Consider the following 16,588-nt stretch of genomic DNA (forward strand, 5'->3'; position numbering starts at 1 on the left):
TTTTATTTAAAAAAATAGTTATATATAATTATTTTGTAGCAAATGACAGAATAGATGTCAAAATCAATGGCAATGTACATATGCACAGCACATAATCTAAAGAAATATTTTAGTAAAATGACCTAAAATAGTTAAAGTTTAGTATCAATAATAATAATTCATAGCCAATATAGAAGCCGGCGTACCTTGACAGTCCCCTGGTTTGCCACTTCCTCTGTATCCTTCTTCACACGTGCACCTGTAGGATCCCTCCAGCTCCTCACAAGTGGCATGTTCGTCACAGTAGTCGGAGGCATTGTTGCACTCGGGGATATCCTGACACTCCGTGCCCACCTACCAAAATAAGAGGAATTTCATTAAGTTAATTGAAATAATAATCCTCTTTGCTGGTTGAGTGTTGAGTCCCAACCACTTCAATTGGTCAGAGTAAAGTTTTTTGGACATTTCAATATTCGGAAACATGAATAAAGTTGTTGTTCCAAGTATTTTTTATTCTTGCTCCAAGTCAGTTTGATGTTTGTATTCGCAAGTATTCCACGCAGAATCATGCACCATTAAAAGCGTTCCGATAGAGCCGAATGATATATCAAACTGAAAATTTTCCAGACATGATTCGATTGTGTAACATGGGCAGCTTGCTACAAAAGACAATTCGCAACAAGGCTAGCCGGTTGCAGTTCAATTAGCATAGAATGTTCCGACCATATTCTTGATAAAAAAACTACAAAAACGTTTTTTTCTTTTTTTTTTCAAGTTTGTGTCGTTTTTGTATGTGTTGTGACAAAGAGTCCGAAGGAAAACCAAAAACCTAGGCACTTTCGATATTCACAGTGAAACAACAGTAATAGCAAAAGTTTTTTTTCAAAAAAATATGACTAGAAAAAAAATCTACAAAAAAACTCTTTGAATTTTTTCTTTCATTTTTTTCCAAATTTTTTTTCCAAAAAAATCAAAACTTACAGATTGCATATAATTTTTATAGCTCATATTTCTATAATATACTTGCTCGCAAGCGTTTTTGTTTGACATTAGGCCAAAAGCTTCTTTTAGGCTATAAAAATACTAAATTCGTTTTCTCGAATCAAAAAATATTTTTGGAATTTTTATGTGTCATTTAAACCACGACTGAGAGGGATTTTAATATGATAAAACATTGAGTCCTTTTCCAAGATTGTTTGTGAAGCCTGATTTTGCGTAGAAAAAAAACTAAAAAACACCCGAAGACAAAATCACATCCCAATATTCAATGTCTGAAACAAAAACAAAACACTCAGTATAATTTGAAAGTTACTTCAAATCGCTAAATACAGAAAACTCGATTAGTAACATCTTGATTATTTCTTAAAGTAGACTCGTAATCTCCTACATATCACCAACTAAAAATTATTTATTTTATATTCAACTCAAAATAATTATTACGGAGAGATTACGGAGATTATTAGGGACTCTTTGCTCAACAGACAGCAAAAAAACGAAACAGAAACCTTAATGGCATTGATTAGTGAATCTTCACAATTAAAATCAGTATCATTTTTTGTTTTTAAAATCTATTTTTCTTGATTTTAACAATAAAGCAATTCAAAAACGTCAGAACAGAAAACTAGTCTTGATCTTTGCAGACAAAAATATTTTAAAAAAAGTTCAAAAAACGGGCAAACCAAAAAGTTCGAAAAACATAGAAATGCTAAAAAACCTCCAAAACACAATTTATTTAATGTATAAAAATTTCTAAGTTTTTAAAAGCGTTTTAACTTTTAACGTTATTCATTTTTAATTTCCAATACATGAAGTTTAAAAAAAAGGTTAAAATACATGACGAACACAGGTGATTAACGTTAATAAAGTGTAGGCACATAATGAAAAAAAAAAATGAATCATAACAATATGTTTTACAAATACTTCTAGCTGTTCGTAGAAACTTACTGGGCTTAATCAAGATTCTTTTTCGCTTCAGAGGCACTCAAAAATAGATGAACGGGCAAGCTTTTTATCAACACATCACGAGTACTTTTTGAGACAAATGCGTAGCAGAGATGCTACAATTTATGTCGTTTTTGAGAGAAAAACAAACGATCATTAATACGATTTTGGAGATAGACAGGACATTGCAATTCCATTAGAGCTACAGGTCACTCTAAGGGGAGATCATTTTGTAGCTAATGACGCGGTGCAGGAAAACGGTAAAACGTGAAATCTAATAAAACTGGAAGTTTTCGAAATAAACCTGGGTGGGATATTATATAGGTAGTATTATACAAAGAAAAATCAAGATTCCGAAGCAAGTCTATAAAGTCTATTTATAATGCACTCAATGAAAACCAGAAAGCGAACAGTTCGCTGGAAGTTTTTTTCAGCTTTTCAATTAGGAATAGGGTACGCTCACTCAAAAGTATTGAAGTTCAGTTATCAAAAAAGAAATGGACAAACTCTAACCAAAACTGGTCTCACTCGGTGCAAACTTAAGGAAAAGCTCTATAAAACTCTTTATTATCGTTTGTTTCAACTAATCATAAACAAAAGCCCCCCTGATACTACGATGAACAACACTTGCACTTGTAACTACAAGAAAATTTGCATTTAGAACTAGTAAAATCCGTGCTGTGGCAACTAAGCCGACAAAACTTGAGCAGACAAACGTAGTTCGGTCAAATCAATGTTCGCCAAAAAGTTTTTTCAATTGCATTCTTTCTGAAAAAAAACAAGGTGCGGTCGGGACTCGAACCCCAAACCTTAAAGGATGCAAATGCCGTGGCTTTGACACTAACCCAAACTTGAAGGAACTTAAAAGTTTTAAAGGTATAATAAAAATAACAAAGTGAAGATTTGAAAGGAAGGTTGTTTACGGGTAAAAAGCAGCCTAGTTCTCGATTACAAGACACTTGCTCTCGCAAGTGTAATAAAATTTTTGTTTCAAATTTAGATTTTTATATAAGTTTTGCAAGTTTTATCACAATTTTGCTTCAAATTTAAATTTTAATATAAGTAATAAGTTTTAGTAATTAACAAGGATAAAAAAACAATAATCGAGTGGTGCCCAAAGATCACTTAAAAAGTTAACTATGCCAAAAAAAATACAAAATAAAAAACAAGAAATACATATTTAAAATCCGACCTGGTAAACTGACAAAATAACAGGATGACTGTCAATCATAGTAATATTTGACGAAAAATGAGCAGACAGACAAACGAAAAAGCTGACGAAAAATGAGCAGACAGACAAACGTCAGATGATTCAATTTTTCAACGATTCAATTTTTTCTGGAAATAATTTTTCAATGTTGTGCATACCAAACAAATAAGGTCCGAACGGTACTCAAACTGCGGACTGTAGCGCGCCAAGGCAATCACGTTTTTTCTAGACCAAGTGGCAAGGAGCCTGGAAGTTGTTAAGGTTAAATGAAAAAGCAAAAATCAGATTCGTAAGAAAAGTTGTTTACAGGGAAAAAATCTAGTTCACGTTGTTTACGTGAAAACTTTGCCTAAGAAAAAAAACTCCCATAGAGTTTTAGATCACTCGAAGGCTGGATAATTTTGCAGCTCATGACGCGGTGCAGGAGAAGTTGCTTAAGGGAAAAAGTCTAGTTCACGATTAGAAGACACTTGCTCTCACAAGTGTAAAAATGCCAACTAAGTTTTTTCAGTGACAAGAAAAGACAATCTCCGCAATTTATGAACTTCAAAAAAATACCAAAGAGTTCTTAAAATCGTCCCGAGAAAAATGAAGTCTATAGCTTAGTTTCAAACTGACAAGATGATGTAAATTGTGACAAGTCTCATGTAAATTTCAGTCAATTCCACCTATCACTTGAAAAAAAAATAAAATGAACAAAACATTAGAACCACTACCTGTACGTATCCCTCGTCCTTGCACTCGCAGCTGTAGCTTCCTTGTTTGTTCACACATGTAGTTCCAGGGTATGGACAGGAGTCAGGCTTGCTGCACTCGTTCACATCTGAAAAGCACATTAAATTGTAAACCAAATAACAGTTAATTTTTTTCGTATTCTAACATTGATAGCACTGGGCTAGCAAAAAGGCAAAACAGAAAAAGCGTTCCACCTATCTTCTTTTGGATCTCGTTAACTATTTCATCATTTAGCAAAAAGGGGGAGATTCGTTTCTGGGTACAAAATTTGCTTATGATTATCCGTTGAAATATTTCATTATAGGGGTGACAATTCGTTACTAGGTACCAAAGGGCGGGGGCTGCAGAGTGGTTAAACCGGTTTCACGCTCTTAATTTTTAAAGATTCTCTGAAAGACAATTACCAGAACAAAACCATCTAAGACTACTTTTTTGACAGAACAGTTTGTAGTCCTCACATTACGTCCATTCAATTAGTTTCATATAAGTTAGCCTCTTTAATGTCTGCAGAGGTTTTTTAATTGAGATATTTTTTAGCAAAAATAGGCTAAATTGATAGCTGTTTTACAAACTCAATTATAGAAAGTAACAGCAGCTGGAATTTACCTCAAGTTTTTTTTTGCAGTAATGTAGTCCTAAACTGTGATTTTGGCGCTGGAAAATTTCAGTCAATCTCCATCTTGATATGAAATCTGTTTTTTGTTCTTCGAGATCAAAGTTGCATCTTATTCTCTTACCTGAGCATCCCTTTTCGAAGGCGCTTTTCCCGTATCCTGTCACACAGTTGCACGTGTAGGATCCAGGCAGATTCAGACACTTGGTGTTCTCCACATCCGCACAAATCTCAGAGTCCTCGGCACATTCGTCCACATCTGAACAGACATTAAAAATACATTTAAATGAGCAAAAAATGCTAAATTTGTTCACAAAAATTTACTGTAAACTTTGTATCATCATTAGAGAAACTAAATTTTAAATAGCAAAGCGATATTGCATCTAATCACAGAGTGGCAGTAATCAGGTCTATTTTAAAAAGTGGGCAAAATCTGCATTTTTTTAAAGAAATTCCGGCAATTTTTCCGTGGTAAGACTTCTGAAAAAAATTATTAACTAAATAAATTGTTAGCCTAAATTGAAAAAGCGTTTAAAAACAATAAAAACGTTAATTTGAAAAAGCTAGAGCGCTGGTTTTATTTTCACATACTTTCAGATTATCAAGTAAACTTATTTGTAGAAATCATGATGGGTCAGTATAAAAACTTCAATGAAACTACAAAGTGCCTACCTGTGCATTTTCCGTCCTCGTCCATTTCGTATCCTTCTTTGCAAGTACACTCATAAGAGCCTTTAGTGTTCTTACACTTCTCCAGAGAACTGCAGGAGAAAGTGCCCTCTTTGCACTCATTGACGTCATCGCAGGAGACTCCATATTCGCCCAGAGAGTATCCTGTCTCGCAAGAACACTCCACTCCTCCATAAGTGTTGAGACAGATACTGTTTTCGAAGTCGCAAGGGGGCGAGGAGCTTGAACACTCGTCAATGTCTGAAGATGTACAATTACACGAAAATTAGACTACACATATCGTGACCAGCATTCTGCATAGGCGAGGAAGCAACAATTGCACAGCTGTATGATGAACAAAAATCAAGTTTGTATCATAGATCCTTCACGATCACGTCATTTTAACCATCATTTAGTAACACAGTTCGAACCATTTACGAGCTAATCATTTGAGTGAAGTTGTAACGTTGTGTGTAACACCATACACAACCCCCCCCCACCCACCCCTCGCTACAACAAGTTTCAGTCCATTATTATTTGAAACTTGTTGGTACAAAACCCGACGAAGTCCAACACAAAACAGTAATGCTACCTTCGCACGCTTCATCTTCCGATGTTCTCTCGAATCCATTCATGCAGTCACAAGTGTATGATTGTTCCGTATCTCTGCAGATCTCCAGCACTGGGTCACAGTCGTCCAACTCCTCCTCACACTCGTCTATGTTCTCACACTCGCCTGAAGTGGGGTTGCGTCTGGTGCCACTGTCACACTTGCACGTGTAGGATCCAATCGTGTTCGAACAGTACTCTTTCTCGTCACAGGTAAAATCATCGTTCGCACATTCGTTGATGTCTATTTAAAAAAAAAAAAAATGGAATATTTCACATAGTCTAGCATGGTTATCTATGATTATTTTTGAAACCACGAACTCTTGAACTAATTTTTCATATTGAAATGGAAAAATTATGCCTTCATTTTTAAGCCTGCATTAAAAAAAGATAGCAAAAAAACTCAAAATTTGTAAGTAGTCGTAACTTCTATGGAAAAAAAACTTTAAAAAAGTACGCTTCGGAAATTGATAAATGGATTTTTAGGCCACAAGAAGTATCGGCTAACCGGAGCAGTCGACTCCATCTCCCTCGTAGCCAGTGTCACAATCGCAGTCCCAGAAGGGCGCCTTGTTGATGCAAGTGGCCGACTCAGAACAGTCATCTGTAGATCGCTCACACTCGTTGATGTCTGAAAGAAAAACATTTTCAACCCAGTGACAGAATTTCTCAAGAATGAAGAATAAAAAAATTTTGAAGTAATTAAAAACAATTTTGTAAGCAGGAAAAAATCAAAAAGAAGATGAAGCTTGAAATTTTGATCAATTATAAAAAATGTCACTGCCAAGCAGTGGTTTCAAATCGTCTGACGAAGGACCAACAAACCGAAAATAGGATTACCGTTCCAACAAGCCGAAAATTAGTATTGTTGTGCAACATAAGAACAGATTGTCATTTTGTTATGCAATTCTTACGTAATTCTGATGTAATTTTCGTCATTCTGATGCAATTTTGGCTCCAAGACATGGCGGTTTGTTGATTATCCGCCGAAAATGATTTAGGTAATGAGCAAAATTACAATTAATTTGGCAATGAAATAGTGAAAAGAGTCTTTAGCAGTTGTTTACCTTCGCAGAGTCCGTTGTCGCTCATTTCGAACCCCTTTTTGCAGATGCAGAGGAAGTTGTCAGCGTCAATAGGGGTCAAGTTGGCATTCTCCTGGCACGACTGATCATCCTCTGAAAATGGAGCAAAAATGACGAAAACCTTGGCAATTAATATGCTAATTCAACGAATGGTATCGGTTGAAAATTAAGCTTAGACAAAGAATTTTTAATTATGAAAACGGTATTTTTTTGCCCGCATAATAGTTTGATACATCAAAAAATGGGGAAAAAAATAGACAACAACTCAAGCTTTTCATTTTGTAAAAAAAACTTCAGCAACATACGTGATGTGGTTATGGATCAAAATTGACGAAGAGAAAAAATCCCCAAACTCTAGAAAGCTTGAATCTATCTCGTTTAGCAAAGATAAGTTCGCACTAAACGTGAAGTTTGATTCAAAACAAAAAGTTGCTTGGCGAATGGCGATTTGAAAAATGAGAAGAAGGCTACCTGAGCACCCAGCCTCTAGGGCGCAGGTGCAGTTGACCCCCTCCATGTCTGGGATGAAGTCACAGCTGAAGTCATCCTTGTCACACACCTTGTTCAGACACCTCTTGGCTACAAACAGAAAAAAAACATCATAATAACTAAATAGAACAAAACGGAAGATACTGCCGAAAAACTTGTGGCTTGACCAAATGGTATCAAAGCATGGTGTTTGTTGATATTGTGAGCAAAAACATGAAAATTAGACAAACAAACAATTAATAGCACTAAAACAGAGACTGCACTATGTTTGGCATACTTACCCGGGTCAAACACTCAACCTAAAAGAACCGATAAAATATCAAATGTAATAATGATCATCTCAACAATACATGGCTTGGAAATGCGGCATTGAAACATTCAGAGCATCCTTCTTTGAAACAAAGCATTGATGTTTCGAAGCTCATTTAGATTTGCAACACCAAAAAAAAAACGTTCTTGAAAATTAACTTAAGAAAAAAATCAACAATGAAAACGGAAACAACGAGCTTTTCATATTTTGAAGATAAATTCTAGTCTGGCGTTGCATTGCATATAATTTAGAGTTGTTTTTCTTTTTTATTTCTTTGATTGACACTCGATGCAGTGAATCGAAGTGGACTCACGAGTGCAGATGAGTACTCCTGAGTCGTTGGAAGCCTGTTTGAAGTCTTCAGTGGCCTCATTGTTCTCAGTGCTGCCAGCGTCACACTCGCACTTGTAGCTCCCAATCAGATCCACGCAGTGACTCCTCGGCTCACAGAAGTACGTGCCCTCCTCACACTCGTCGATGTCTGAAAATAGGAAGAGAGGAAAATAAAACAAGGATAGTTGGTTACTGTGCAAGTAGCACAGAATGTTTCGACCATAGTCTTTAAAAATCTACGAAACTGTAGTTTGTTCTGCGTGGTGTGATAAAAGGATCTGACGTACAACTACAATTTAGGCATGCTCGACAGTCATAGTAACATGGGCGAACAAGGCAATAGTTTTTGAAAAAAAAATGATTACAAATTTTTTTTCAATTTTTTTTTGCAAAAACTTTTTGTATGTTTGATTCTCAAAACGGTATAAGAAATCTCCAAAAACTAAATATATTCGATTAAAAAAAATTAAGCATAACTAAACTATTGCAAGCGGCCTAAATTTAGCATAAATAAGCGTGCTCGTTCGCTTTACTCGCTCGAATTTCGACGAAAAATAAAAAAATTCAAACCGGTTTTTCTCGAAAACATTTCAAAAATGTTTTAATGTAGTTCAAATCCCGACTAAAAGGGCTTTAATATGATATATCACTCAACTCAGTTTGATGCTTATTTGTGGTACCTGATTTTGCGTGGAAAAAAAGTTTCGAAAGCCGACAGGAAAGTTTTTGAATCTACTTAATGATCTCCCTCATTTTCTACCTAATTAGAAACTGCCCGCCCTATGGAGGTACCTCTTGAGATAATTTTTTTTGCGTCGAAGACCAAAGCACATGCTATCGAGAAGCTGTTAAGTGGCACCAATATTTGCGACTTGAGTTAGAAAAAAAGGAGGTTCTTAATATTACACTAAGCTGACGCTAGTGATTTTATCGAAAAGATCAATCACTGGAAGGGCTTGTATCTAAGAGATTGTTCAAAATCGTACTGTCAATCATTTTTGCTTATATATAATTACCGATGCAAAAAACTTAGGCGGGAAAAATTTTGACTTTAAGAAACAACAAAAAGTCTCCCAATGCAGAAATAAGTTTTAGAGACAGAGGTGAAGTTACACTTCACACGCAAACCAAGTCATCGCAGATAATGATATGAAACTAAGTTCCTCGACTGAATATAATCTTTGGTTGAAGAAATTTGATAAAAATTTCAAAAATGTGAACTTTGAAAATTCCCCGCAGGCTATTGTAAGAATAAAGTGATATGCTTTTCGACAATTAACGCACTGATAAGATGTAGAAAAAATGCTAATTTTCTACTTAGTAACGAAACTCCCTTTTGCAAATTGGAATAGTTAAAGAGATCCCATTTTTGCAAATCTTTCTGAAAGTTTTGCAATTCTTTCTGACACTCACTGGAGCAGTTGAATCCATCCCCTCTGAATCCTGTTTTGCAGGAGCAGTTGTAGCCTCCGTCTGTGTTCTCACACACTCCATTCTGATCACACTCGTGCAGTTCGTCTCCGTCAGAGTCAGTCTCAGAACACTCGTCGATGTCTGCACACAAAACAAACGAAGAATCGGTTAGAAGCGAGTCTATCCAACAAACGAAAAAAAAAACGATGCTCACAAGATACCAAATTGAATCAATCCAACAAAATACAAAATCGTAGCATATCATTCCAAACACAAAAATTGACTCTCTCAAATCGATTAAGGTATCTTAATGATTGACAGAACCACCTACAATTCAAAAAACTAACTGCATTTCATACAATCAACCAAGATATTCGTAGATTAACATGCCAATATGATGACTTCTTTTTAACCAATGTCTCAAATTTGGTATTGCGTGGATCTAAATGAAGTAAAAAAACGGCACGAGTTCAGAATCAGGGCCATAATTGTTCACTCACCTTCGCAGCTCCACGAGTCCAGGGCGATCTTCCATGACTCTGTCTTTTTGTACCCAGTCACACACGTGCACAAGTATGCTCCTATGGTATCTGTGCACTCGGTGTTGTCGTCACAGTTGTTCAGACTCTCATCATTACACTCGTTGATGTCTTAAAAAGATATGAATAGTTTCATTATTGAAGTCATTGTTGCTCCTAGGCACTGAACAAAAAACGGCCCAAGTTTGAGTTGGATCACGACATAAAAGACATAGAATGCAATGCAGGTCATTATTAGAAAATTCAAGCTCAACATTTTTTTTCTAAGGTTTAACCAAAACATCTGCCATTATGTTTCGGTATTATATTCATTTATTTAGTACGGAGATTTTGTGATATGTTTGCAAACTATCGTTGTTAAACTTCTATAATTCTTTAATCAAACGGTCAATGCAATCGATAGGTAGAGATTAGATTGAGGTCCTTATTCTTGAACTCTTAGAAGTTGCATTCAGTCAGTTTGAGGATAGTTATAATTACCGCCCCCCCCCCCCCCAAAACCCCCCCCCCCCCCGCAGAGTGAGAGACGGTGTTGTTAACTCACTGCTGCATATGGTGACTCCCTCTTGATTGACAGATGCAGAGTATCCCCCTTTGCACTCACACAGGAATGAGCCGTCTGTGTTTGTGCAGGTGGAGTTAGCGGGAGTGGCCATCACTCCGGGACAGTTGTCGGCCACCACGTCTGGGGAGCACTCGTTGTCGTCTAAAACCGGAGGATTAGAAAAAAAACCTTCAAAATGGTCTTTATCAGAAGCAAAATAACTCCGTGATCTATCGAAAAAGCATACATTTTAAATATATACATGCATATATTTAAAAAACGTCAAATGATTAAGCGCAATTACTTTTCTTAGATATGATAATGTTAAAACGGTGGCAATTGTCAGAGTATTTCACGACACCACTCTTAGCAAAATATCGTCCAATTTTCGACGGAAGCCTTTGGCCACAATATGGAGTAACTTTTAGAGAAATAGACAAAAAAATTGCGATAATGAAAATTTGTCATGAAAAAACAGCAATAAAAAGAAAACTTAACGAAACATTCCTTAAAAAACCAAGAGGTTATTATGTTTGAACGTAATTAAATTCTTTCGAGGATCAAGTTAAGATCTTCACTCCAGCATTTAATTCGCATTATCGCATTAAATTTGCTAAGCACTGCTTGTAAAATGCTCGATTCTGACTGGCTGCAAATTCCTAACTTAGAACCAAGTTAACACCCCCCCCCCCCAACAAAAAACGGCTTTCGGGGGAGGACGCCAACTTGGTCCCTTTCGTGTTATGTTTCGGCTACCTTTGCATTGGGTGCCGAAGTCCCTGACGTATCCCGCTGTGCAGTCACACTCCCACGATCCCTCAATGTCCTTGCAGACAGACCGGGTCAAGTTGCAGTCGTGTAGGTTCTCCTCACACTCGTCCACGTCTGCAACACAAGGTCATCGGGGGTCAAAAAGACAGGTTATATTCTGATTGGGCTTTTTATGCGGACAAAGATAAGAAATAGGTCATATGTATGAAAACTCATTAAATGCCATATGTCCATACTTTTAGAGTTCACCATTAGAAAATATTTTTATCCAAGAGTTCAAGCGATGGTTCCAATAAACCTATTTTGAAATAACTTGACTCTGAGCATGCCAATCACGGAGAGTTCTGTTGATCCAAGAAAATCAAATAATATTCAGTAATTAAGTGATAGCCAAAATATTTGAGATGGTGTTGGAAAAAAAGAAGAAAAAAGAAATGGTGGCCCTACTCTCGCACTCGGTTCCGGATCCTTTGAAGCCAGTGTTGCAGTCACACGTGAACATGGGCACGGCATCTATGCAGGTGGCATTGTCGTGGCAGTTGTCACTGCCCACAGAACACTCGTTGATATCTGCAGAGAACAGAGGGTGAATTAGTTAACAGCGGGTCTAGAGGCACAAAAGTGAACTGAATTGTGACACTTGAAGTCAACATTCAAGATCAGTTTGTCCAATCACGATTCGGCTTCATTACCAACTTAAATGCGATATTCCTTCGGAAGACATTTTAAATGCTCTATTAGTTTTAGCTAAGGTATATTTAATAATGAAGGAAAGAATAGGCTATTAGTAGCAGACTTACTGTCGCACTCGCCAGGTTGACCCGTTCCATTGAAGCCCTCATTGCATTCGCACGCATAGCTTCCAACATTGTTGGTGCAGTTGGCGTACTCGTCGCACACTTTGGGCGCTAGTAAGCACTCGTCGACGTCTGAAAAAGAAAAACCCGTCGACTTACTGTATGTTAACCTTTTAATTAAACGGCAATTGATTCATTTTAATAATTGACTTTCGACTGTTTTTGTTTTTCAGTCCACTTTTCTTTATTACTTAAATACTTGAAGATCAGTGTCAACAGTTGAAGTTGATTAAAGGAAGTTCGATAATTAATAAGCCCTCAGATAGCGAACTCTCCGTTTCCCAGAAAGGCAAGCAATCATCGACGCAATCGAAGTTAGTACTTCAATTGCACTCTCATGCTGTGGAGAGACGCCACCTGTCATCATCGGACTGACGAAGGTCGTCAAGGTTGCCTCGAGAGGCCAAGATACGCACTCAAGAAATGATCCCTGAAAGTACGATCTTAGTTGTATACAACCCATAAGCTGACCCCACAATTAGGTGATGACAATTTTAGGTTTAACATTGTAACCTCTTTTACAGATTTCATACTTAAAACGCCAATTAGATCTTTTTCTGCTCTTTCCTTTTAGCATTTAAGCATTTGAGTCCATGTAAAAAAACGCATACTAATACCATAATATGAATGTTTCAAATGCATACTTTATACAGTTTGTAGCTCTATATTCAATAGCACGTAACCGTATTAAATTGCACCACTGAACTACAGTGGATATTCATGTAACAGCCACCACGTCGAGACGTTCAAAATGAAACAAGCATAAAGCCAAAATAGCCGACAAAAGGATAAGTCGACAATCTGTAATTTTGACATTTGACAACCTAACTTAAGTAAAATCATTATACATGAAAGAACAACGATACTTAAAGTTTGGTCCATAGATACTTAAAGTTTGGACCATAGATGCTCTCAGAATCGGTTTTTGCCATTTGGTTCTGACCAGCTAAGGAATAAGTGCCTCCGGATTATGCAGGAATATGTAGTTAAAGCATTTAGAGAACTTTATGAAACGGAGAATTTTGCATACTCGAGAATGCAAAGACTGCGCCAAGAAAAGCGCAACAATTAACAATTACAACAATTACTGAAGATCGTGCGAACATGCATGCAAATAATCTGCATGAAAATTGGAAATGTTTTAATTAAATATTGATCTTCTTGGCGAACATTCGAACGCTAATTTCGAACGTTCGAATGAAACCCATTTGAAATTCGAATGCAACCCACCGATGCAGTCTCGTCCCGGCATGCCCCCCTGTTGGAGTGTGACGGGGTTGTCCATGTATCCGGGTGTGCACTGGCACGTGTAGAAGGGGGCCACTGTGCTGTCCTTACATGAGGCCTCCTGCTCCACATCACAGTCATCCAGTTCCTCTGCACAGTGGGGAATGTCCTCACACCTATCATACATCAAAGCCAAAGGAGTGACTAGGAGTGACTCAACAATCCCCCCCCCCCATCGAATCCACTAAAGAACCTCTCACTTTAATTTAAAAAAACTCCGTCTCTCTCTAGTTATAACTCTAACTTTGCTGCTTTGTGTTCGGTCAAAAATTCGATCATTCAATCTACTTAACAATACGACTCCTTTCTCGAAAAAACATCTTGTACTGGACAATCTACAGCCATCAGTTGAGGCTGCTGATAGCATCAATTCTGCAGCAACTCACTCGGTGGAGTTGAAGGTGAGGTTTCTGAATCCATCTTTGCAGAAGCACTCGAAGGAGCCGATGGTGTTCTTACACACAGATCCAGGGCCCACACAGTCCACTATGTCACTCGTGGTGCTCTGAGAACACTCGTTGATGTCTAGGAACAGCAGACTCATTACAATTAACTGATCATAATCAAAATTAATTTTTAATTTAAACCAAGTTAGATGATATAAATACATAAAATCAACGTTGACAAGAAAGTTCAAGATACAAGAGATGTTTGGTAACTTCGAAAACGATTGAGACGCCGAATGAATGTCTCAATAGACTTTTCTCTTAAGATAACAGATGAAGTTATGCACCGTTTTTTCACTTTTTTCAATTTTATATATAAAATAGGTAAGAGGGTGGGCTTTAAACGCAGGGCCCTTGGCCAGTTGATGTTACTGCAATTATTGGACTTGATTGTTCCGTTGATTGAGTTTGTAAATGCAGTTCACTTTACTCTGCCTTCTCGAACTATAAAAAATCAATACGTACCATCGCATTTGCCAGTGGCTTCATTGAGTACGAATCCCTCATTGCACTCGCAGTAGTAGGCCCCTGGATAGTTCACACAGGTAGAGTCGGGCCTGGAGACTTCACAGTCGTCCGACTCATCCGCACACTCGTCCACATCCAGACAGTTCTCGGCCCCGAACTCTCCTATGCTGTCTGGATCGTCAATGTAGCCAGGCTGGACACAGGAGGACACAACACAACAGTCATTTTGAAGTTTTGGAACAAGAAATTTAAAATGTGAGATCCATTTAACTCTCAACTCAAAGCAATTTTGCAACAAATTCATGATGCCAGATGTATATCACTTTTTCTCAATTTGTACCACTTTTTTAATTCATCAGAAAAACTAACCTTACGACAAAAAGAACTCAAAACCGCTGCGTATCTTTGACCACGTTCATACTTGTTCATACAATGGTATCAGTATTTAAATTGAGCCATAATCAGGGATTCTTAATTGGGAAAACTTTATTTCAAGAAATCGGTATAAATCATCAAATCAAATAATTGAACGTTTTATAAACAATTAAATTAAAGACTGAAACTAAAATCAGCAAAGGAGATGATAGACAATCAGCTTATTTGGGCCAGAATTTTTCACAAACTGATTAGCTATCGAAAATTATCTGGCGATCCGCAGAGGTTGTAGTTACCTCTTTGTCGCACTTGCACGTGTATCCTCCAATAGTGTTGGTGCAAGTCTGGTTCGTATGTTTACAGTCAGACAGGCCCTCCTCACACTCGTTGATGTCTGAAAATGTCAAACATAGATCAAGACTGAGTTCATGATATTTTATTCAAGTTTTTCGAAGTTCATAATTTGTTTTTTATTTTAATTCTTTCTCTATTCGTTGCGTTTCCGGATCTCATACCTTTTATGACCTATGGAAAAATTTAACTTGTCAATAATTTGGATCGAATGTTCCCTGAACTTTAAGTTCAAATTTATAACATAGCCGATCGAAGATTGGAAAAGAGTAATGAACGCAATTAAACATATAAAAAACAGACTTTGTTTAAAAACATCTCAACATTCGAATTTCAAAGAAAAAAATAGATGCCCTTTAGCTCTTTGAATTTCTAGAACAATTTATGATTGGCACTTTTTTGATAACCTGGACCCAACTTGAGAAAACTGGATCAATAGGTAGATCTTTTATTCCGCTCGAAATCTAAAAATTAATTTCCACTTTCGAAACTAGAAATCGTTCACGTTTTTTGCGCCATTTCCAAGTTCGTATTTGGAAGAGTGCTATTTTCGTCACTTTCAGCAGATGAATGTCAATTGAACTCAAAAAATGCATTATAATATTTTAAGACCTTTAGTGCATCAATATTTTAAGACTTTTTCCTACAAAAAAAAACAAAAAAAATCAGCAAGACCTAGATAAGAGTCTTCACTACGTTCATTACTCTTTATAAAACATAATAACTGCATGGTAAAAATCGAAAGCTGTTTGATGATTTGCGTTTGATTTTGATGAATTAGATTTTGATGAATTTGACTTTGATGAATTTGATTTTGATGAATTTGACTTTGATGAATTTGATTTTGATGAATTTGATTTCGATGAATTTGATTTTGATGAATTTGACTTTGATGAATTTGCTTTTGTTGAGTTTAATTTTGATGAATATGATTTATAGACTGACCTTGGCAGTGCCACGTTCCATTGGCATACTGTCCGATCCTGTATCCCTCGTTGCAGTCACAAGTGTGCTGGGATGTTTCAGTGTCCAGTCCACAAACTGCTATCTCCAAATCACACATGAGGTTGTCTGCACAGTCGAACTGACCAGTCTCTGATTTGCAAGTACAGTTCGAGGTGCAGTCTTCGTTTATGTAGAAGTCTCCATTCTGTAAACATGGATTTTATCACGCTCAATAAATAATCATCAACGTCTGTGTTATTTTTTTTCGATCTTTCTTGAACTCGAAATATTTCTTCTCGAGTATCGAAAAGGACTTTGATTCGATTGACAAAACGGACACAATAAGGCTCGTTAACGGAGAGGGTGAGGCAATAATTCTCAGCCTAAAGAATTAACCAAACAAATGGCTTGTATGCCGTAGCGGATTTAGGGGGGGGGGAGATGCGCCCCTTTCAGGGATTCGACCCCCTGCCGACCCAAAGGGTCCCCCCTTTGTACTATTTTGAGATATCTATTTTTGGTAAGTACCCTAAAATTTTTCTCAAGGCGCCAATAAATACTAATTTTTGAGGAAGGGAGCGTGCAACATGCCTTTTTTGGCCTGTTTTTTTTCAAAATT

The 16,588-nt window shown here is 36.9% G+C and overlaps 1 protein-coding gene and 1 non-coding gene across 4 annotated transcripts in view; both read right to left on the bottom strand.

Moving 5' to 3' along the window:
- The window catches only part of LOC134841143 (uncharacterized), a 112,121-nt gene that overhangs the window by 44,078 nt on the left and 51,455 nt on the right, over positions 1-16,588 (bottom strand). For 2 of the 3 annotated variants that reach the window (XM_063856939.1, XM_063856940.1), the window contains exons 46-65: positions 15,970-16,174; positions 14,970-15,067; positions 14,296-14,491; positions 13,771-13,909; positions 13,328-13,500; positions 12,041-12,169; positions 11,688-11,810; positions 11,226-11,354; positions 10,470-10,631; positions 9,887-10,036; positions 9,387-9,527; positions 7,954-8,121; positions 7,313-7,420; positions 6,824-6,934; positions 6,265-6,387; positions 5,740-6,000; positions 5,151-5,408; positions 4,603-4,737; positions 3,847-3,953; positions 186-333 (exon numbers count right to left, since the gene is read on the bottom strand). In XM_063856939.1, coding sequence (XP_063713009.1) covers positions 186-333; positions 3,847-3,953; positions 4,603-4,737; positions 5,151-5,408; positions 5,740-6,000; positions 6,265-6,387; positions 6,824-6,934; positions 7,313-7,420; positions 7,954-8,121; positions 9,387-9,527; positions 9,887-10,036; positions 10,470-10,631; positions 11,226-11,354; positions 11,688-11,810; positions 12,041-12,169; positions 13,328-13,500; positions 13,771-13,909; positions 14,296-14,491; positions 14,970-15,067; positions 15,970-16,174 — 3,064 coding nt within the window. The remainder of the gene's footprint in view (positions 1-185; positions 334-3,846; positions 3,954-4,602; positions 4,738-5,150; positions 5,409-5,739; positions 6,001-6,264; positions 6,388-6,823; positions 6,935-7,312; positions 7,421-7,953; positions 8,122-9,386; positions 9,528-9,886; positions 10,037-10,469; positions 10,632-11,225; positions 11,355-11,687; positions 11,811-12,040; positions 12,170-13,327; positions 13,501-13,770; positions 13,910-14,295; positions 14,492-14,969; positions 15,068-15,969; positions 16,175-16,588) is intronic. The other variant, XM_063856941.1, reaches the window with a different exon arrangement.
- On the bottom strand, positions 12,351-12,543 carry LOC134843013 (small nucleolar RNA U3). Its single transcript, XR_010162588.1, has one exon. It is a non-coding gene; the product is annotated as a small nucleolar RNA U3 (small nucleolar RNA).

The sequence above is a fragment of the Symsagittifera roscoffensis genome, chromosome 3 (genome assembly GCF_963678635.1).
Source record: "Symsagittifera roscoffensis chromosome 3, txSymRosc1.1, whole genome shotgun sequence".
Lineage (NCBI taxonomy): Eukaryota > Metazoa > Xenacoelomorpha > Acoela > Convolutidae > Symsagittifera > Symsagittifera roscoffensis.